General features: G+C 44.5%; 1 protein-coding gene across 1 annotated transcript; it reads right to left on the bottom strand.

Moving 5' to 3' along the window:
* LAMP1 (lysosomal associated membrane protein 1) lies at window positions 1-21389 on the bottom strand. The gene is made up of 9 exons (XM_064440054.1): window positions 21186-21389; window positions 10589-10704; window positions 9051-9264; window positions 8784-8945; window positions 4912-5129; window positions 3065-3187; window positions 2037-2106; window positions 1708-1878; window positions 1-1024 (listed from the first exon to the last, which is right to left on the bottom strand). Exons 1-9 carry the CDS (start codon window positions 21235-21237, stop codon window positions 885-887), a joined length of 1266 nt encoding a protein of 421 aa, XP_064296124.1. The 5' UTR covers window positions 21238-21389; the 3' UTR covers window positions 1-884.
* Window positions 21390-22285: the final 896 nt, after the last annotated feature.

Consider the following 22285-nt stretch of genomic DNA (forward strand, 5'->3'; position numbering starts at 1 on the left):
TACAGAAAAAAAGTGTCTTTATTAGCATTGTTACAGGCAATGCATACATAAGAACTGATCCTTAAAGTGTACAACCCCCCAGCCAAGTTTAAAGCAAGAGAATCAGCAGATTGAGATCTATATTGTACACATGTGCAGTAACAGGATCTCTCTGGACCTTCCAACAGAAGAGACTGAAATCACTTTACAAAAAAACCTAAATAAAAATAACACCCATTTAAAAAAAGTACCAGCTCCTAACAAGCTGGCAGAGCATCAAAAATATCAAACAGGGGAGTCATCCAATCATCAAGAGTTCCTGTAAGGTTTGAGTATTGCGTTGTTCACACCCTGCATATGCCAGGCATTGAGTTTAAAGCTTAGTAAAAAATACACACCTAAAAGACAAGGTGGAGTTTAGATTTTAAATTTCAATTCTGTCAGTTGTTACTGAATTTCTTTAAACGCATCATCAGTAAAATTAACCTCATCGCTGGATGGCAGCGGCACGATGAACAAACCTTTTCCCTTTGTTAAGAGTTCTGAAACTGAGTCAGTGTGAATTAGCAACATCCCTCTCTGGAATCTTTAGCTGACATGACCTAATGCCAATTCCAAAAAAGCACCCTTAAAAACTTTTAGCTTGTTTCTAAGTGGGTAAATATTTAAAACTAGTTAGCAAAATTAAACACCAGAATTTTCAGAAGTTACTTCTGTGCATAGTTAAATGCTGCAAGATGATTTCACATTTAATAAAGCAGACTTTAAAGAAGCAGCAATTTGCAAGAAAAGGTGTTCCCTTACAATATCAATCTTAGCTCAGGGGAAATGTGTGTCGGGGGCAGGGGGGGTTTCCCAGCTTCTTGCAATTGCTTTTCATCTACACTGGATTTTAGTGCAAGTCATTAAATTGTTTGATATCCAGCATGGCTCCTCTTTCTGCCAATCAAGTAAGCAATCAAGACAATTAGAACAAGACCAGCAAGGGCTGCACCAACTATTATAGGGATCAGCATGTTGTTTTCATCCAGCTGACATTCTTCCACTGAAGAGAGAGAAAAAGAACCATGTTAGGCACTAGTGTACCAAGAGATGGCTACACCCAGAACTTCAAGTTTCTGCTCTCGGCACATAGATAAAACTGGCTCAAGTTAACTTCTAGCTCAGCTTGCCAACAACCAAAAGGAAGCCTAGCCCACTAGCCATGATCACTCAGGATGAAGTCTTTCTAGTGCTAGTTGTATGCACAATACAGGGATCTATGACGTTTCCTTCTCGAGACCTTAACTGTTATGCAAAGCTTAGCCATCATAAATACACCCACGCGACACCTCCCCTAGCCGCTTTGCTTTACCACACTCAGAGGACAGCATTAACTAAGGGAGTCAGGAACTTCCCAGAACTTTACCCCTTCTATACAACTGTCCACATACAATTAGGAGGGAAAGCTAATGCTCTTCCTTAACTCTTCTCTGGACCACAGTGAAGAAGTCTAGTTATTTCAAAGCTTTTTACATACTTCTCACACCAGCTGCAACTCTCAGACATCTTATCAGCCCCAGCCGCAACCCTCAGATGTTGTAGGGGCTGATAAAATATCTGTACCAGGGCATGCCGTGACAAAGCACAGCACCTACAAGCTGACACTTGGCTACAGAATACTATATGTTTATATCAAAGTGCTCTTCACAAATCTTAGGTTTCCCCCCAGAAATGTAAACCTCTTACCTGCCCCAAATTTGTCTCCATCAATCTTGAAAACCTGGATCTGAACATTAAATACATTGACAAGGGCTTTGTCCGTGACCTGGAGATTCTCCTCTGCACTGCACTTGTAGGAGTTCCCTACTGTAGCTCTCAGCTCGCTCATGCTGTTGTTCGAGGCTTCAAACTTTGGAACTGTGTAAGAGAAAGTCTTAGTACAGAATCCTGAGGAGCAGGAGCTGTAAGCTCATAGAGCTTAATTTCTTCCCTGACATTTCTAACAGGTTATTTAATGCAGGCAACCCTTAATTTTAGAAGTAGACATTGAAAGCAGACTTCGTAGAAGTCCCTACCTTTTGCTTCAGAAGGCAGAGTCGTGCTTACAGTCACACCTTGCAGGAAGAATTTTTCAGAACTTGCATTCTTTTTTAACAAAAAAAACAAAAACAAAAACAAACCAGTAGTTGTCACTTAAGCTTGAGATCTTAACAGAAGCAGTTTAGATTTGGTCTCAATTCTGCATGCATTTTGAGAAATGTTTTCAAAGTGTAGTCCATCATCGGGATTAGCATCCAAAGGAAGAGCTTAGTTGCACTTTTAAAGAGAAGAACCTACAGAAGGCATGTGCCTTAGGGAAGATGACTTTGGGGGAGGGAAGGGAGACAGAGAAAAGGCGGCTGTCACCCCTCAGACTGCTGAGCTGACATCCACGCTAAAGGTATAGTCCCACCCATGCCTTAACCAGGCAAGTACAACGATCTCACCTGTGCTACATATACAGCCTTAAAGCAGCTCGGCACCCCACAGATATGTGGGGAGTCATTTAATAGCAACAGGTCTAGGTGATCACATTTGATCAGTCCCGCAAGTATTAAAAGCCACACAAAGCTGACAGAGTGGATTCAGTCCTCCTGGGGCAGGGCTGTGGGAAACAGGATTTCCAACCATCATAGGATTCCCTAAGACAAGCACACGTGGCTCTTGGGCTGTAGACAGAATGTTAATGAGGACTTAAATCCAGTCCCAGACTCGTACAGTTAGATGAGGTGCCTATTTGTCACAGGCTCTTCCTCTGCTACAGCAGAACTGTTCCCAGTTTGGGTGAGAAGCTTTAGAGAGCAGGCAGTATAACCTGAAAAGAAATTCCCATTCCAAATAAAACAGATGTCTGTCCATATATACATGTGTGTACATACACATATATATTCCTTCCTCACAACAGTTACCAAGTATTAGACCCTCTAAATCCTAGCATTAAAACCAAAGGAATTACTTACTCCCCTTCCTGTAGCTGCATCTTTTTTCTCTTGTACTTGCCCCAATTAGTTTTCCCACACGAGAAATCCTGCAGACCCTACACGCTGTGTCTAGAGATTCTTACCAATGCAAAGTGGAAGATAACCCTTGTTTTCTCAAAGGTCAGATTCAAGAAGGCAGATGTATTGTTGCACGTCCCAAAAGAAGTTGTATTATGTGGGATGAAATTCAGCAAGTCCAATCCCACCTATGAGGGAAGAGGAGCAGTTATGACATTTGAAGAGACTAATGCATCACCACACATTCAGTCAGCTTCTAGTTTGCTCGTACTCACATCCATACAAGGCTCTGTTTGCCCACACATTTTACAGACAACTGGGCAGACAGATGTGCAAGTTACAGGTTGGTGTCAGCTGCACAAGCGCCTCCAGGCTGGGACAGAGAACAAAGGGCATCTTTGCATGCCTAACGAAGCTTTCGGCACCCCTGACTGGCTGCTGCCAATAACCTGCTGCTTTCTCCACGCTAAGCTACTTCAGTGTTTTTCCTTACGTTGCTAGGACCAGTAACCACCACTACACAGGGGACAAGCTATAAAATACCGCTTTGACATAATCAAGGGGAACTACCTGTAAGCGTGATCATCCTGCACTTCAGTTCAGAAGGCTTTAGTTTTGCCCATAGTACAGATTCTATAGTGTCCTGTATCTGCAGAAGGCTGCGGGTTAAATAGACTTGCCAAACAATCCAGTAGAAACCTCCAGTAGCTCTTAGCTGACCCTCACGTGACTCTGGAAAACCTATTTGCCACGTCCTCACTAGTCATTACATTAGAAATCAGCTGTTCCAGCAGAGCTAGAATGCCACGCTGCAGGACACAGCTTGAGGAATTTCACACAGTTCAGGTGGCTGAAACACAGTCTGTCATAACCAGCCACTGTACAGCCACACCAGCTGTCAGCGCTCATGATTTTACCTCTCACTCATCATCACCATAAGCAAATGCAATAGATCCCTTTGCACCACCACATACAGCATTAAGCAGCTAAATCCTATACAGACACCACCCTCCTCGCACCAGGTCCTTTATCACCAGGATCCAACTTAAGCTACACAAAAGCACCCATAATTTGTTTGCCTGCACTTGTCCTCTTTACCTCAGATTACGCCACAGGACAGGAAAAAGCAGCTGGTGATCAAAGGTCCTTTTAACAAAGCTTTACTGAACATAAAGGTTTGCTGACCCTTGGTCACTGTTGGCTACTGAGGGCCTTCAGCAGTCCCTTTGGGATTACGCTCATAGCTTTGCCTTGGGTGTTAGCGGGTAACGGGTCTGTCCACGGGGCTGGCAAAGCTGGGCTTTGCATCAACAACGGAGGGAAAGAACCTGGGCCAGGGCTGGATCTTACATAAACCATGTAGCATTTTTGCTGTTAGAATCAGCCATTAAGTAGCTCTTAAGCACTGAAGTCAAACCCAAGCCTCTTCGGTATCGGCTGGAAGTTAACTAAATCACAAGCCTATCCAGTTTTACAGTAGTAATAATTTTTCTTCCTAATAGTCATTCACTGTTTTCATTTAGGTGCCTCAGGCCAAATTCCTGTATCTTATTTAACAGTTCGAAAATCTTGTTTAGATGTCATCTTTGATAAGAGAATCCTACTCATATCTTGTTAACTTTTGGTGGAGGGGTGGAATGTGTGGGATGGCTGTATACACTTACTAGATTTGACAGGCAAGTTTAGCACTCTTACTGAATGGAAAAATCTTTAAACACCACTTTCAGTAGAAGAGAACTCTCTGAATCATCACTAGTCTAGTCCAAGTTAGGCAATCCAAACAGAGGACAGTCATGGACAAACACTACAAAAGAACTGGGATTTTAAAGAAATAAGGTAGCCTGTAATAATTTACCAATTTTTCCCCAAAGAAGAAATCTGAAGGATTTGAAGAAAGAAAAAATAAAAGTACCTTTTCATCTTTTTTTAAATAGGTGATATTAAGCTGTAACCCCATGTAGGCAAGTACACAGGTTCCATTTGGACCAGTCACATTGTATTTACCAACTGCAGGACTTGGGGGCAATGCAGTTGGTGCTGGGCTAGTTGTTGGAACCTGGCTAGTAGTCTGTTTAGGAGTTGTAGGCACTACAGCAGTAGTAGAGACCATATCTTCAGCACATTCTGTCTCTGGAGAGAAAGGAAAAGAGTCATTACCAAACAAAATGAAGCTGTGGGATGCTCTACCTTTTTAATCCTCAAGGGAAAGGAGGACACAATTTCAAGTTTCTTTTCCTGATAGAAGATAATAAAAGCTGAGAAACACAACAGTAAATCATTACCTACACTCTTGTTGCAAAGTTGCAAAGCCCAGCATGTGAAAATGACACCTCTGCCGTTATTTACAGAAGTTCATGGTGACCACATCTGCTTTTATTCATGTCTGCCATTTCCCTTCACCATCAAGTCAGGATAAACAAGACACTGCTGTGCTGACAGAGCCAACGTTCCTGCCATACGTTCACAGCGAGGCTGAGATGAGTGCCCGGAGTGTGTGAGGGGTAGTCGTGTGCTAGAAGCAGAGGAACAGTTCTCTTGCCCACGGCTAAAAGTGGTCTCGCAGGAGATGCGTTTTTCTCCTTCCCCTCCCTCCCTCAGTTAACACTGCCCTATGTCATTATCCTGGCAATACCCACAGTCACATTAAAATACTACTTGACCTCTCAAGTCCTCATAGCAGTGCTGTGGCTCTTCTATCCTTAACAGAGGGATTCCAAGACACTGCTTCTGATGGCAAATGTTTTGCTACATCCTCTCCCTGTGGGTGTCCCATCCACCCACCACCGGGGGTACAAGGCTCAGTGAAGGCGTGCAAGACTGCCTTCTCTTTTCATCCAGTTCAGCAGCAACTTCCAAGGCAAAAGGAGGAAGAACAGCGATCTATTTGCCAGAGTACTCAGAAACACCTGGCAGCAAGACCTTAACTTGATCTGAGAGCCAAGAAGGTTCCTGCATTGAACATCTGAGCCAAAACCAAAGGTCATAGCAATGGCGTGACTGTAGTAGGGGCTTCCACGTTCCAAGCCAAGGTCGTGTCCATGTGTCAGGGATAACGGCTTGCAACTGTATAAGGACAACAGCAACTGCAGCAGCAGTTATTTCTGACTCAAAGGGCCTACTTCTAAAATTTAATCCATACATACGTTGCAGATACTAGATATCTAACAAATAGTCTCTGAACTTAAACAACTTAACTTTCAATTATGGCTCAGCAAGAGGAACTCAAATCACACCTTCTGAACTCTCAGACTCCAACGTAGCACACTTTCATAATTCTACTCCATTTCTGGACTCAAAGAGCAGAGGGAAAGTGGATGAATGGAGGAGTGACCCTACCTTTTGTAGGCTTAATGGATACTGGTCAGGTCCCAAAATGCATTAATTTCCTAATAAATAAACCAATCAGCATCTTCACTTGGAACTCCAATGAAGAATTTCCCTCCATCTGCAAGACCCCTACATGTACAGCCTCTTACCCAAGTTAGCAGAGATGGAAACAACCAAAACACTTCAAGTGGAAGTTTGTCCTAGGTGGAGTCTTGATACAGTATTTTTACTGAACTGATTTACAGCATAACTCCTAGTAACTCTTCAAGACAGATTTCAAGATGAGACGAATTCTTACACCTTTTTCTGACAGTTATAGGAAAGCAGCTGACAAAACTACCAACAGATAAAATTAAAGCCTCCTTTTCTTCAGAGCTGCAGATAATCACTACCATAACCTCAGTCACTAGCTTCTAGGTACGCTGACAGATGTCACCATTACTAAGGATGCACAGAAGCACCAAATACCGACTCTTCTTCCCTCAGCAAGCCTTGCCAAGATCACCAGCAGAAATATCCACTAATGAAGGAGTTGCAGGGAAAAAAAAAAAAGGTTGCGGGAGAACTCCAGATCTAAAGTTTATCAATAACTAGCTGCCTCAAGCCTATGAGAGTAGAAAGAAGGAACTGATCTGGAAAGAACAAGGTGATTTCAAGGTCACGACTAAAAGAAGGATAGAGTGAGAATTCTTTAACCATTGTAATAAGGAAAAAAAAAAAGCACCCAACAAATACAAACAAGAAAGACAAGAAAGAGAGGCAGCTCATTGTGCAGTAGAAATAGAAAAAACAACCCGGGTGCAATCCCAAGACAGTAATAAAAACTTAGGGATGATGATAATTTAAAGGAAAAACTGAGCATGGCAGTATGGATAACAGGAATGTGGAAACAAACAAATAAACCAAATTTTAAAAAAAACACCTTGATCTCAGACCAAACAGCATCTGCCCCAGGTTCGCAGGAAACCACATGGTTTTTCTGAGGATCAATAGTTTCATCAAGACAGTGATACGACAGGATGGAGAAAAGCAACTCTGGGGGAGTGATCCTGGCAAATTAAAGTATTTATATTAATCTAATCTAAGTAGTAAATATGAATAGAAAAGAAAACAAACGCTGACAAACTCATTTTGCATAAGGAACACCCTCCCAAGATAATGCAATAGTGATTTTTCCTTTTAACTCCACCTATTATCTGTTTTTAGATAGTCCTTTGGTTAAAAAAAATAATTGTTACACAGTAGGGAGATTTTATAGAAGTTGTATAGAAGTTAAAAACCAGCGTTTCCCAATATCACAGTTTATGTTCAAGCCTGCTGGTAACTGATCACTTATACTCATCCAGTATCATAGCTGGATCAAGATATCATATTTTAAAAGTGTGATAGTTCTGGAGTAATAGAAATCAGTTTGGTTTTTTTTTAAATTACTAATGTACGTCCACATCTTTGCTGCAAATTAGGTCACTGGATGGAAATGACTGATTAAGAGAATGATACACTGAAATCTGAGCCAGCCATAAAAGAAACCAACTCCAGTATTACCATGCATCAGGCAAGGTATTTTCCAGAGACACGGGGCAAGGTATAGATACTCCTGTAGAAGGCACTTGTTCAATGTATCCATCACATGCCAGTACTGACTACCCTAGTCTTTAGGATTCATTTCCACAGGTGCAGAAGTGGGATTAAGAGCATAAGAAAAAAAAAATCCTACATTTCCCAGGGAAGACCAGACTTCTTACTTGCCCGAAAAGTAAGGCAAAGATTTATCACTCCCTAAGATACAACAGGTGATCAAAACATCAGGAGCCATGTAAACCGAAGAAGGTCACCACAAAAGCAAAGGACGTGAACATAGTACGAAGCAGTTTGTCTTCTAATCATTACAGCAGCGAAACTCCCAAATGCTTTCCAATACAAGCCATCAGGACAAAAAGTCATTTTGTGATTGAGCCTGACAGAGAGGGAACATCACTGTTACGGCTTATGTAAGGCCTCCTGTAGGAAGATGTACGTATCTGCTCCCTACAGACCAGTTCTCTGTTGTCTGCCATTATATCACTAATTTTCCCCAGAGCGCACAGTAACTAGTTCAAACTGCTTTGGTAGAGGCATAACACTTGGAAGTTATCAGATACTTGCTAAGCTAGGATTCTGGCCATGCGCCCAGTTGACCTACCGCTGCATGCGTTTACACCCATAAATATTCATGAACAGAAAGAACGTTCCCTAATACCCATACAAAACCCAGGGCACCATCTTCTAGTCAGGGATGCTGACAGCCCTACAGAGAAAACCTGAAGCAGGTCTATTAATTTCAAAAGACGCTGCTATTGGAGCTTTAGATTCAGTTTGTACCTCCCTAAATATGATTAGTCAGGACTTAAAAAAGGAAATAATGTATTAGTGGTAATATTAGTTCACCAAGTACATTTTCTGCTACAGGATACCTACTGTTCTTACTGAGCGTGCCATTTATGAGATAGGCTTCCAAAGTAACATTGCTAAACGTAATGTTCACGTTCTTCATATTAACTTGGGTGGGGCTGATGCATCTGTATTTTGTGCCCATATATGCCTGAATAGTAGTTTTATGCGATACGGTCTTCCCTTCTCCTGTAAAAAGATTACACTGCGTTAGTATGTAACAGTATTTACAGAAATAAATCAGCATTACATCTGGAAGGGTTACACAATGCGAACAGGAAGTTTTCATTTTACCTGTAGTTGCATTATGGAATAAAGTTGCATCTGACAGATTGTAGTGGAAAACCAGCTCTTTGACTTGGTACTTGTCTGCAGATTCTGAGAAATGCAGGCTTAATGAATGTCCTGCTCCAAAACCCAGTACCAGAACTGGATGAGATGTGTTACTTTTGCCACACGAGCTCTGCGGCTCTACTGTGGCATTTTGTGGAAGAAAAAAGTGTGCAAACTGTGGAGTAGAAAACAAAACACATGTAAATGGGATGATGTAACAGCTTTTCCTTACTGCTTTTTAAATAGCCTATGAAACAGTTATAAAACATACAGCTGACATTCATATATGCTATGTCTACTTATATACCTGCATATAGCAAGTAGCATGTTACTGATGCTTGCATTTCTGTGAATATTGTTCTCTGAAATTTGAGGACAAAACAGTACATACTCACAGCACCTCTTAGACTTCCCCCTGCCCCCAGTCCCCACCCCCCAGCTAGAACTATGAATTTGCAGGTACTTCTGTACTGGGTGAATCAAACCTGGCAAACCCTGGACATGTGAAAAATGGAAGAATTTAAGCTTTACTTCTTGTAGTACAATCGAGTAAGAACAGAAGCAAATGGTATACCCTACGTAGCTTGGTTATAATACTTTGAGTTTATTACGTACTGAGAAGAAACTTGGTACCTGAAGACCAACACAATGTTCGCTGGAAAGTTTTGAGCTTACTGCTTACAAGAAGAACAGCCAAAAGCATGGCATGAAAGCAGTCACCTCTGAATGCAAACTTGCATACTGGTAATAGCAGGATTTCAGACCACCAGCACCACTGAAAAAGTGGACTATGCAGTGTAACTCTCAGCTGAAATCACACATAGCAAGTGCACCACTGTCAAAGTAGCAGGATTTTTTCAATCTCATGTTACACTGATCAAAAAAAAATTTCAACAAGAGTGCCTCAAAACATGCAAATGCAATGAGATTATAAATAAACCTCAATTCCTGTTCAGTGCTAAAGATACCAAAATAGTAAACTGAAAAGCAGAGTATTTGTGAATAAAAATTCTTAACTTTCCACTAACAGGCCTTTGCTGTTAATATGGAACAACTCGTATGCACTGCTGTAGTCTGTAGATACACTGAAAGCCAGACATTTGCTCAGTGAGAAGATCACAGGTTTGAGGGAAGTTTAAAAGCTACGTGTCAGTGGCTATTTGAGTTGAAATCTAGTCCATGTAGCATTTTTGCCTTCACAGCTCCAATGAAAGCCATTTTAGCTACTAATAGGACTGGTGTGGAATTTCAGTCACAAAGGTAATTTCACACATGTGTTGTTTGAGGTGGTTCCAGGCAGACTTAACCCTGTTTAATTAGACGCAGTGTCGGTAATAAAGAAAAAAGTTGATGCAACATGACCGGGAGAAGGGAAATCTTTGCTGAAACAGTTTTTCATGCTTAAATATTTGTTCAAAGCTTAAATACTGTGCACATGCCAAAATACCACACATTTTGTAAACACAAGTTCGAGACAAGCAGCGAGATACCCCTCTTACCTCTTTCTGTCCATTGCTTTTGTATTCCACTGAGAAGGCTACTGTCAGATCAGCGATTATGCAGACCTTACCACCTGAATCTTTCACCTCAAATGAAGAGGAAGCCTGTAAAAAGCCTGTTAAGAAAGACAAGTGGTTAACTTGGTGTCACGTAGGTTTTTCTTTTCAATCCTCAAGAGACAAATATGTACAACTGCACATTTCAGGAGTACATCCTGAATGACAGTTGAGTTTGGAAAACTTGGGCATTAACAGTCTCTATACCAGCTCCAACATCACTAACACACAGAGGACAAATTTAACACCCCATTTATAAAAAGGCAAAGCCACCCAAACAAAAACTGTCGACATGCTGGGTCCTCAGAGGGTAAGGAAAACTTGCAACAAACACCAGTCATACTGTTCAAGGCAGCTACTCGGCATTCACCCTATAGAGCAACTATTTTACAAGCTTCAGCCGGAATTGACTTGGCATATTTGATCCTGCATGCCTATAGCGCTCGGCCTTCCCCCCGCAGCATACCACACAGCCTTCACTCCCGCTGTACCAGGACACTCAGCTGTACATGCACTGAATGCAGCATTTAGAAAGCTCGGATTGACCGCAGATGTTTTGGAGGGACTGCCAAAAATAGCGTGACGGAGTGTGCTACCCTTGCCAGGAGAACTTCTCTTTAATGTCATCATGCTCCCTGCACTTGAGAGGAGGATGGGGGCCAAGACCTTCACACAGGCTGAGGTTACGTTTTTCCGACTGGTTTAAACTGACCTCAGATCGAGCTGCTGACAAAAGCACAGCTTTTCCCCGACCCGCTCTCCTCCAGCCCCAGCGCTCAAAGCACTAGTACAACTGACCGCACTAGTATTGACTTAACAGGGTAAGAACACGTGGTGAGAGGAACATGGGATCATCCTTTCTGACAGCAGTGTGGACTTATGCCAGCATCCACTGACAATGAAGCTTCACCTAGGGGACGGGTTGCAGCAGGCAACCCTGGATACAGCCAGAAAGCTGGTTATCTTATACTTCATTTGCGGTAAGAGCTAACTGGACAGTGCTCCTGTGTCTGATCTTTGTGGTAGGGCGTTTTATTTTTCTGATTCTAAGTTCGTCACCACATGTGCAGCCGAAGCAAACCTCAATGCAAAAAGCCTGCACCATTTTCATGCTAGCACTTTATCAGCTTGCATTTGCAACAGCTTTAGTCTTGCAGAAGACCTGAAAAAAAGTAGCTGCAAGACAAACCACTCGATTTATCTCAAGCAAATAAGCTTTAAAGAGTCAAACATGATAATCCATTCAACTGCTGATAGAGCAAAAAGATCCAACTGATCCATCAGCTAGCTTCTCCAAGAATTTTTCAAAAAGCAAATCCCAATTTTAAAACTTTTCACTACAGAACTATGGTGCATACAATTGTATTAAGACAATTATTAGGAAAAATTGGACTTTGGTCAGCTCGACTTGGGTAGAAGGCACTTCAGTTGTAGGAACACATGGGAAAATTTCTCTCGCATTCAGCAAGCATTTTCCCCTGTTGCCTTCCCCCTAGCAACAATATATCCTCCCCCAGCACCAAAGGGGGCGAAAGCTTAAGCTGGAATTCATACACTTTACCCAGTTGTTTAAAGAGCCTAGACTTGAAACCAGAGCTAGACAGAAAAAAGAAATTGCTTAAGAATGGATAGTGTAGAAAACTCGTATTTCCAAGCAAAATTGTCCTACCTTTGACTTTACTTTGTCCAGCTCATAATGTTCACTACGGCACACACACTCACAAAGAAAACGTTATTTATTGCAGTTCACCACAGCGCTAGAAATAATCGATGCTTCTCCGCATGGAAGTTTCAATTTGCAAAGTTTCCTTCAATTAAAGTTACATCTGGCACTTGCTTACAAACACTTATTTTCTCAAGAGCAAGACGCTTATGCTTTTTTGAAGATTTCTAGCACAGCATAGAGGCAGGGAGTAGGAGCCCATGGCTACCTGAACTAACACTACCCATGGAAAACATACTAGAATGAAAACCTTCACCATGCACGCTGACTCCCTTATTTGGTAGCTATTTAAAAAACTTGGCAATGTCAGAGCTAAAAAGAAGCAATTAATAGGCACTAAAAGAAAAAAAAAGAAGCAGGAAAAAAAGTTTCCTAACGAAATACAGGGGAAAGAAGACTGAAAAACAATTAAGAAAACGTTGCTGACCTATAGGAAAATGTGACAGACCTGCCCATTACAGATGATTCAGAGAACAACAAAAGACAATGCAGATGTACCAGACAGCACCAAATGGAAGATGGATTCTGGGAATAAAGAGCTGACAAATCACCCTCAGCAAGTTTTAGTAGTAGAGAATAAGGGGTGTGAACAAACAATAAAAAACCCCACCTGCATAACTAGATCTTTGCAAGGTTAAGTTCACACCATGATATGAATCCCGATTCTGTTAGTGTGGAAGAAATGCTATAAAACCCCATTCCTTCTTGAGAAATGTTCAGCAGCTGCTGGATTTGCAGTGTCAGTGACGAGACGGAAGCATTAAGCACAAGACACTGAGCTGTCCTCGATGAAATGGCAAGAGGGCTGTTTCACTGTGAGTAAGCTGACGTGCACAAGGACCGCGATCAGAGAGCACTGTGCTGCAGCATTATCTGCTCCCATGGTCTCAGGGCAGGGATGGAGAGGAATACCGATGGAACTGAGTGAAACATAAGGGATGTACGGGCAAAGAAAAAAATCAGGAAAAAAACACTGAAGAACAAATCAGGAGGCTGAAGGAAAGAAGGTCCTGCCTACTCTTCGCTCCAGCCAGTTTAAGGCAGAGGAAACAGCTCGCTGGGTTTGGCAGGAAAGCAGCTGTTGAGTTTGTGAAGGCAGCTTCAGCGTTGACTAGTGATTAACGCGTGAATCATCACCAGCCCACAAATAGTAAGAGCCTACAGTCAAAATGTCAATACAGAAAAGCAAACTGATGTTGAATCAATTTGTCTTGGGAATATTTGTAATTAAGTTACATAAATTATTGCTCAATTTTATCATGGCATAGCTACAAATTGAGAATATTGCTTGTACTTCTCATAACAATAGCATTATTTGTGATTTAACACAAAAACTGATACAACCTCCAGTTTCTTAATGTCAGACTTTAAATGCTCTTCTTAATAAACTCCAGCACCCTATTTGAAAACTACCTGTGGCAGAGCAGGTGCTGTACTTCAGACTTACACAGCTGAACGGCTCCTAGACTTGTCAATAGCAAAAAGTAAGTTCTGTAAAGTTCATTATTAATGTGGCTGGAAGTACTACTTCATGGATATCTAGTAAAGGAATCATCAAAAATGTATTAGCAAAGACATTTCACTCAGTTCAGATACTTCATTTGTATTCCAATAGGTTCCAAAAAAAAAAAAAGGGCTGCTTACATATTTATTCTAGCTGGATATTTTCGGTTGAAAATCATAGGGTAATCTCTCCCTTTATAGTTCATCTCTGAAATTACAGTCTCATGCAAGAGAAGATTGAAGGTAAAACTGCTGAAGCAAAGCCAGATATGCTACCTGAATTAAATCCAGCATCCTTCCTGATCTAACATATCTACATCAAAAAACCAAGCAGAGTGTTTGTTGTATCTCAGAGTGTTAATACAAGTCAAACAAAACTAAGATTTTCTTGGTTATACAACAATTTGTCTTAAAGAACTCTACCTCAAAAAGCTAAGTTTAAAATAAACTGAAAACTACAAAGCTAACAAAATCTAGCACATTTGAAACATCTCAATCTGAGCCCTTCTGCATATGGCTCTTAGAAAGGCAGGATTCCCCATCTCTTGACTACACAGAGATGCTTCCAGGTTTTGAGCTTTTTATAATTGAAATCCTGTTAGCCAAGCACAGCTACCCTTGGGTAACTCTCCCATATAATGGAAACCTACCAAGGGAGAAACATCAATGGTTGCTGTGGTCTAAAAAAAGCGAGCATATATTAATGGCAACTGTTTACACTGTCTGCTTACGAAGAGGACTTCAGTTACTATAGTTAATGATTTACTTTGTCTCCAATTTTTATTAGAAACAGGGAACATTGACAACAAGGATCTCAAACACAAAAGCTACTTTTATACAATTTGGGTTTTCTGACTATATTCACATTTCCTGCATAAATAAAAACCTCCTTAGTATGTTTCTGTATCCTTCTTGGAAGGACGGACAGCAAGCCATCCAAATCGTCCTGGGCACATATTCCACATCATCAGTAGTTCAGGCAATACAGATATCTAGTGGATGGGACTGTTTGCGGCTACGTTGCATGACTACAGTGTTAGGGAGGAAAACCATGGCTGCAGCGTAGCCCAGCTAACTGCTCCCCACAAGCGCCGTGACAGAGGTTCAGAGTATCACACCCACAGCCTGGTCATACATGCCAAAGGCTCTGCTTGGCTTCAGCCTACCCTGTAATTACTGCGCGGCAGTACTCTGAAGGTAAGGGGTGCTTGCTAACAGACGCCAGCACCACACAGTCATTCTGTACCTAAGCTACAGCACTGCTGTGTTGTGCTGCACCTTTGCCCACATGTTCTTTGGGTTCTTTGGATAAACACAGCGAATGCTGCTATCTATGGGGCGCTAATCCAAGGAGATAGGAAATGCTGGTTCTATCTGAAGAAGGTTTACTTCCCATTGTACACGTGAACAGAAGTGCCCAGTAATTTACTCAGTATGGTGGTTCGGAAGGATCCTGTCATCTCAGTGCCATTTTGTGAACAAAATGATGACGTTAGTCACCGCTTTAGACTCCTAAGTCTATGCCAGAGAAGAGAATGAAAAAACCCCTGAGGAGGTATGCTCTCCTCTAATCACTTGTCTTCTAATGTAAGCATCACTCACAGACAGACACCTGGTACGAGTCCTTTCTCAGAAGACTGAGTCAAGATCACTTGCTTAGGATCCAGGATCCTTGGGGTAGTGCAGAAAAAATCAGAACATTAAAAAAATTATATATTTTTGAAAGACCACACTATTTACTAACCCTAGCATTTCTGGGGAACAACTGAAAGCAGGAAAACCCCTTGACAGACTTGATGTATGAAGCACTTTACATGAGACAAGATGGTCTTCATAAAATTATGAGTTATACTTACCTGTCACCAATGGACTCAGAAGACTGAACACTGGCTAGCTGGAAAGCATACCAGGAAAAGACAAGGCTGGACTCACTTCCAACTGCTGTTGGACACGCTTGAACACACACACAGTGGTGGAAACGGGAAACAGGTTAATTCAGAGACAGATGAGAGTACTTTAGGGCTGAAGAGAATCAGTTGCACTTGTGCAGGTGCAGCACCTGGTTATATCAAGTTTCTGATCCAACCCTAGAAAATGCATCCTTGCCAACTAACTGGGACAAATTCATGCAGTCTCAGATTATGTTTTTGATATTGTTGGTTTCTGTTAAGGCAGTAAACATTTTGTTTCTCAGTTCAAATTTGCCGATGAATATCCTCTGTCTTTAAAAACAAGTTTATAACAGTACAAAAGCATTATAAAGGAAAGGCTATTTAGTAGCTGTACACTTGCCATTTGGCCAGAGAACTGCACAATCGCAGCAAGTTTAGTCACATGAAGTTTCTTTATGGTTTCCTATCTAGAGGAAGGAAGTCCTGGGACAGCTTTACAGCAGCTGATGAGTCCACCAGGAGGTCTGAATTCCCTTTTCAGTACACAAGTCCATTTGGCACTTGCTCTGGTTAGTGCTGCTGTATCATACCACACAACTAACACACATCCTTCAAGGTAGCTGGCAGCCCCAACAACATTTTGGAGGAAGAACAACTGCGCTGACAATTTCAAGAGAAAGCCTCCCCATATGAGAAGATACTGGGGGGGGATAATAAACCACTCTCCTAGTCCTATCGAGAAGAGAGTAGATGTCACCCCTGTCAAGGGAAATAAAGACATACTGGTGTTCCCATATTATACAGACTGATTTCTGCCTTGTTAAGAAATCAGAAGCCACTTAAGTTTAATACAAGAAAACTAAATGTATTAAGCGTGGGCTAGTGTGCTTATGCCTGAACACTGGAAAGGGAACAGCTGGACAAATGCCCACTGCTCAGAGCTGAACCACGTTTGAACTTCTGTACTCTACTGCCAGGACTCCACTAACACTGTCACACTTTGACTTACAGTAGAGAAAGTAGTACTGACAGCCAGCGGGGCTGTGAAGTGACAGAGAAGGTTAAGAAAATGTTACCCTTAGACTGAAAGGGGTACCAGTCCCTCCTGAATTCACATGCACAGAAAACATGGAAGCCTGTATGGGGTTTGCATGGCAAGGTTTTGGTAGTGGGGGGCTACAGGGGTGGTTTCTGTGAGAAGCTGCTAGAAGCTTCCCCATGTCAGGTAGAGCCAGTGCCAGCCGGCTCAAAGATAGACCTGCTGCTGGCCAAGGCCAAGCCCATCAGCAACAGTGGTAGCGCCTCTGGAATAACATAGTTAAGAAGAAAAAAACAACCCCGTGTAATTGCAGAGAGAGAGAGGAGTGAGAATATGTGAGAGGAGCCGCCCTGCAGACACCAAGGTCAGTGAAGGAGGGGGAGGAGGTGCTCCAGGCGCCAGAGCAGAGATTCCCCTGCAGCCTGTGGTGAAGACCATGGTGAGGCAGGCTGTCCCCCTGCAGCCCAGGGAGGTTAACGGTGGGGCAGATATCCATCCACCTGCAGCCCGTGGAGGACTCCATGCTGGAGCAGGGGGATGCCCGAAGGAGGCTATGACCCCGTGGGAAGCCCACGCTGGAGCAGGCTCCTGGCAGGACCTGTGACCCCACAGGGGACCCAAGCTGGAGCAGTCTGTTCCTCAAGGACTGCACCCTGTGGAAGGGACCCACACTGGAGCAGTTTGTGAAGAACTGCAGCTCACAGGAAAGGCTCACATTGCTCATGGAGAACTGTCTCCCGTGGGATGGACCCCAAGCTGGAGCAGGGGAAGAGTGTGAGGAGTCCTCCCCCTGAGGAGGAAGGAGCAGCACAGACATGTGATGAACTGACCACAGCCCCCATTCCTCATCCCCGTGCTGCCTGGGGGTGGAGGTAGGGAAAATTGGGAGTGAGGTTAAACCCAGGAAGAAAGGAGGGGTAAAGGGAAGGTGTTTTTTAAGATTTGGTGTTATTTCTCATCACCCTACTCTGATTTTATTGGTAATAAACTGATTTCCCCAAGTCGTGTCTGTTTTGCCCACGACAGTAATTGGCGAGTGATCTCTCCCTGCCCTTATCTCAAAATGAGCCTTCCATTATATTTTCTCTCCCCCTTCCAGCTGAGGAGGAGAGTGATAGAGCGGCTTTCGTGGACACCTGGTATCCAGCCAGGGTCAACCCAGCACAAAGCCTGATTTACCAAAACATAAGATATACTTCAAAATAGTAGGCCTATAATTTAGAATTAAGATAACAAAGTAACTACTGCCACTCACATACCCAAAAGAGTCTCCTGCCAAGCTTATGAGAATAAATACCAAGAAATCCATTATGGCACCAAGCTTTCTCAAGGAATTGACTTGAAAGAAAAAAAACCATTGCAGTTAAGCTGAAACAAGCAAAGGCAAAGCGCGCCTTCTTAGTACTAAATATAAGTTATCTTTAGGACATACAAAAGTCTTAACAGAGATAGCAGTGGTTAACTTTTCAATAAAACATCCATCTTTTCTTTTAGTAGGGTTCCCCTGGACCTAAAGGTAGTTTTCAGCTTATCATCTAGTATTTATCAGAAATCATCCTGTTCACTACAGAACAATCTAGAAGCAGATTACACCAAAAATGAAACTTCTAAGTCAGCCTGAGCAGGAACTTTGGGAGCGTATTTCAACAACAGCGTGTCGGGGAGCCTGCGGAGTTCTTATTTTGCAAGCAAGAAGTCACTTTACAAGTCAGAAAAGCTGCCGAAGTCAAAGCTGTGCAACCTATCACATGACAACAGGCTTGGGACTAGCACACAAATTCAGATCCTTAGAGACTGTGTCAACACACTTAAAGAAGCTATCAAGCAAACACTATGTTAACGGCAGCATTTGCTAAAGCGATGTTTCGAAAGTCACACAGCGTAAAAGCTGTTCTATCCTGTGAAAACTACTTTACCCTCAGTCTCAGTTCCATACAGTTAGCAACGCCAAAACTGAGGAAAACAATACAACACCAAATTACTCACTGGCTGGAATTTATTATCCACGTTTCTCTCAACAATCCCTACACTGGTAGCAAGGTTTGAAATTCCCCTTTGGACTGGAGTTGTGCAACAGAATCACATAGATTACACATCAATAACCCTGAAGTGGCATCACGTTACCTTTTCAATCTCATTTTTTCCTTGTGCAAATCTCAGACACTTCACTATTTACTCAATGATACCAAATCCATGCCTGACTCTAAACTTAGATTTTTTCAGAAATGTTTTCTCTGCTGTATTTGTGTTTCAGCAAGGAAAAAACCTACCGGTGCTCTAGGACTCAAAGAGCACAAGCAGCATCCTTGGGTTTGGCACACAACCCAACCGACCCGTCGTGTTCAACAGCAGGCAAGCACCATCTCCCCTCATATTTCAAAAAGCAACAGCTAAGTTTGAGGGGAGGTACTTCATTTCCCATAGCCCCCTTCCCCTGTATTTATCACTGTATTACCTAAATCTTTCTTTCATTCCATATGAGCGTTTGATATTCGTGAGGAAATTCATCCCAAATACTTAATGCTGACATATGAAATATTCAGCTTAGTGCTTGCTGCTTTGTGTGAATGGGAAACTGAAACAGTGAGTGAGGTGTGGTGAGGTATTCTGGGGGAAAAAAAAATTCTATTGTCCCAAAGTCAAGGCATTGCCAAATAAGCTTTCACATCTGACCCACCCATGCTAATCTTCAGCCTTCTGTGATCATTACCTTATCCTGATCTGTGTTCACTCAGACAACTAAAAGGCTGCAAAAGCCTAAAGAATTCACCCCAGATCTTCTCATTATCTTGTATCTCATATTCTTCTCCCCTCGCTACTGCCCAGGCCCCATGCTCTGGCAGAAGATGGTGGAGCCTATCTGTACTCCAAGGAGGGGTCTCTATTTGCACCACAAAGTTTTCTGCTGAGACCATAGGATAAAGTTAGGTAGAAACACCCAGCTACTAGACACTGGTACAAAGACCTATTTGTCAGCAAATAGTTACTCTGTGGCAAAATAAACTAGTCCCTTGCCTCAGCTGCAGCAACCTAACACGTTTGACATGCCAGAAAGTGACAAAGCTAAATGCATTGAATTATGCTTCTAACTGCTAATTAAGCAGGGGAAGACTACTACGGTCCCAGAAAATATTAACTCTGGTACCACTTAAAAACTATGGAGGCCGATTAGAAGACAAACAATACTGATTCTTCATTTAAGCCATAACTATATTAAACAAGCTCTACAAAGAACTCCCTCTGGAACATCCGTTCAACACCACTCAGGTTGCAGATGCCAATCCTAGGAAGCAAGTCCAACAGCACTGCAAGTCACCGTGCTCGCTAGACTGGCTCGGAAAGCACTGGATATTTGAGCTGCTCAGTGCCCCCTGCGAGCAACACCTTTCAGGCTCAGTGTAACAGAGGAACCAAAGTACTGCCAATGACAGTAGATATCTGCTACCAAAGAAACGTTACAAGAGTTTCAAAGGCTGTTGTGCTCTCCAGGAGGAAGGGAGATAACCGTTCGCAACTGATGCTTGAGGAAATATTTTTGCTAGCTGCTGAAGGAGGTTCCTTTGCTGCCAAAGCCACATTTTGGAAACTCGATAGTGTCGCGCGATGCGGCTGTCCAGGCAAGAAACCTAAAGCAAGGTAGTTATCAGTAAACAAGCAGGACACGCCTCCTCACAACACAGCCTCGCCGCGCTAACAAACCTTCTCACCAGGGCACTAACACCTCTCTATTCCAGCGGCATTTCAGGTTTCACTCCCGATACGGCAGGGTGGGAGCCATTAAGCAAGGGAGCACCACAGGCCCTGTGGAAAAGGGCCACTTCCCAGCAATGACATCAGTAGCTCCTGCGTCTCCACGCCGCGGGAGAGGCAAAGGCGTATTTTCAGGTGCTCCCCGGAGCGCTGTGCCTAGGCTCGGTGCAGGTGCCGAGATGCGCGCTCACGGGCGCTGCCCAAGCACCGCCACCGCCGCCCCCCCCAACCCTTCCCCTCCCGCCCCCGGGAGCTGCCGGAGGCTCCCTGGAGACGCGGGGTCCCGGTGCAGGGCCGGGGAGGGACGTTCTCCCCAAAGTTCCCCAAAGGACCCGCCGCCTCCCGCCGCCTGGGCGCTGCGGCGGGGCCCCCGCAGGCAGGACACCGCCCCCCCGACCCTCACCGCCCGGGCCCGGCCCGGCCGCGCCGCCGCCGCCCGCAGAAGGCCGGGGATCCCCCGGGTCAGAGCTACCGCCCCGGCGCGGTGACAGCAGGCAGGAAACAGCGACAGCCGGTGCCGCGTCCAGCGCCGCCGGCCCCGGGGCCGCCACAGGCCGTCGCCGCGCGGCGGTGGCACCACCCGCTGCCCCCCCACCGGTCGCCGCAGGCCGCGGCCGCCCACCCCCTCCTTACCGAGCAGGGCGGCCGCCGCGAGCAGCCCCCGCGCGCCTCGGGCCCGAGCCATGGCGGGCCAGGGGAGAGAAGGGGGCGAGGCGACACCGGCGGGAGCGCGGAGGGGCGGGGGCGGGAGAGGGAAGGCGGGCGGCGGGGGGGACACCGCGCTCGGCAGGCTGGCGACGGCCCCGGCCGGTCATGTGACCCCTGACGTCACCCCGGCCCGCCCGGGAGCCCGTCACGTGACTCGCGCAGTCGCGAGAGCCGGGGGCGGGGCTCCCTCGTGGCCGCCGTTGGGAGGCGGGTGTGAGCTAGGCGCGCTGTCGTCGTCAGCGGCTGCGGTTGAGGCACAGGCTCCGCCCACTCCCTGCCCCGACCCGCGGCGCCTCGGGCATTGCGGCCCCCAACGGGCCGCCTGCGCGGCTCTGAGCTGCGGCACGGGCTAGGCCTGTAACGCGTGTCGGATGAGAGCGGCGGGAGCGCAGGGGCCCAGGTCGGCCTTACCAGTTCCGGGCATTTACCTGTGGTTCCCAGTGGGGAATGCGGCACAGGCACCGCTGTGTTAAAGGGGAGGTGCTGGAGGAGGGTGAGAAATGGCTTCAGTGAGCAATTAACCCACCTAAGCTCTGTATTCCCTCCAGAATATAAAATCATTAAGGCTGGAAAAGACCTCTAGGATCATCAAGTCCAACCATCAACCCCACACCACCATGTCTCCTAAACCATGCCCTGAAGTGCCACATCTACACGTTTTTTGAACACCTCCAGGGATGGTGACTCCACCGCTTCTCTGGGCAGCCTCTTCCAATGCCTGACTACTCTTGCAGTGAAGACATTTTTCCTAATATCCAATCTAAACCTCCTCTGATGCAGCTTGAGGCCATTTCCTCTTGTCCTATCGCTTGTTACTTGGGAGAAGAGACCAACCCCCACCTCACTACAACCTCCTTTCAGGTAGTTGCAGAGCACCATAAGGTCTCCCCTCAGCCTCCTCCAGATGAAACAACCCCAGCTCCCCCAGCCTCTCCTCACAAGACCTGCTCTCCAGACCCTTCACCAGCTTCGTTGCCCTTCTCTGGACACGCTCCAGCACCTCAATGTCCTTCCTGTAGTGAGGG

The sequence above is a fragment of the Phalacrocorax carbo genome, chromosome 1 (genome assembly GCF_963921805.1).
Source record: "Phalacrocorax carbo chromosome 1, bPhaCar2.1, whole genome shotgun sequence".
NCBI lineage: Eukaryota > Metazoa > Chordata > Aves > Suliformes > Phalacrocoracidae > Phalacrocorax > Phalacrocorax carbo.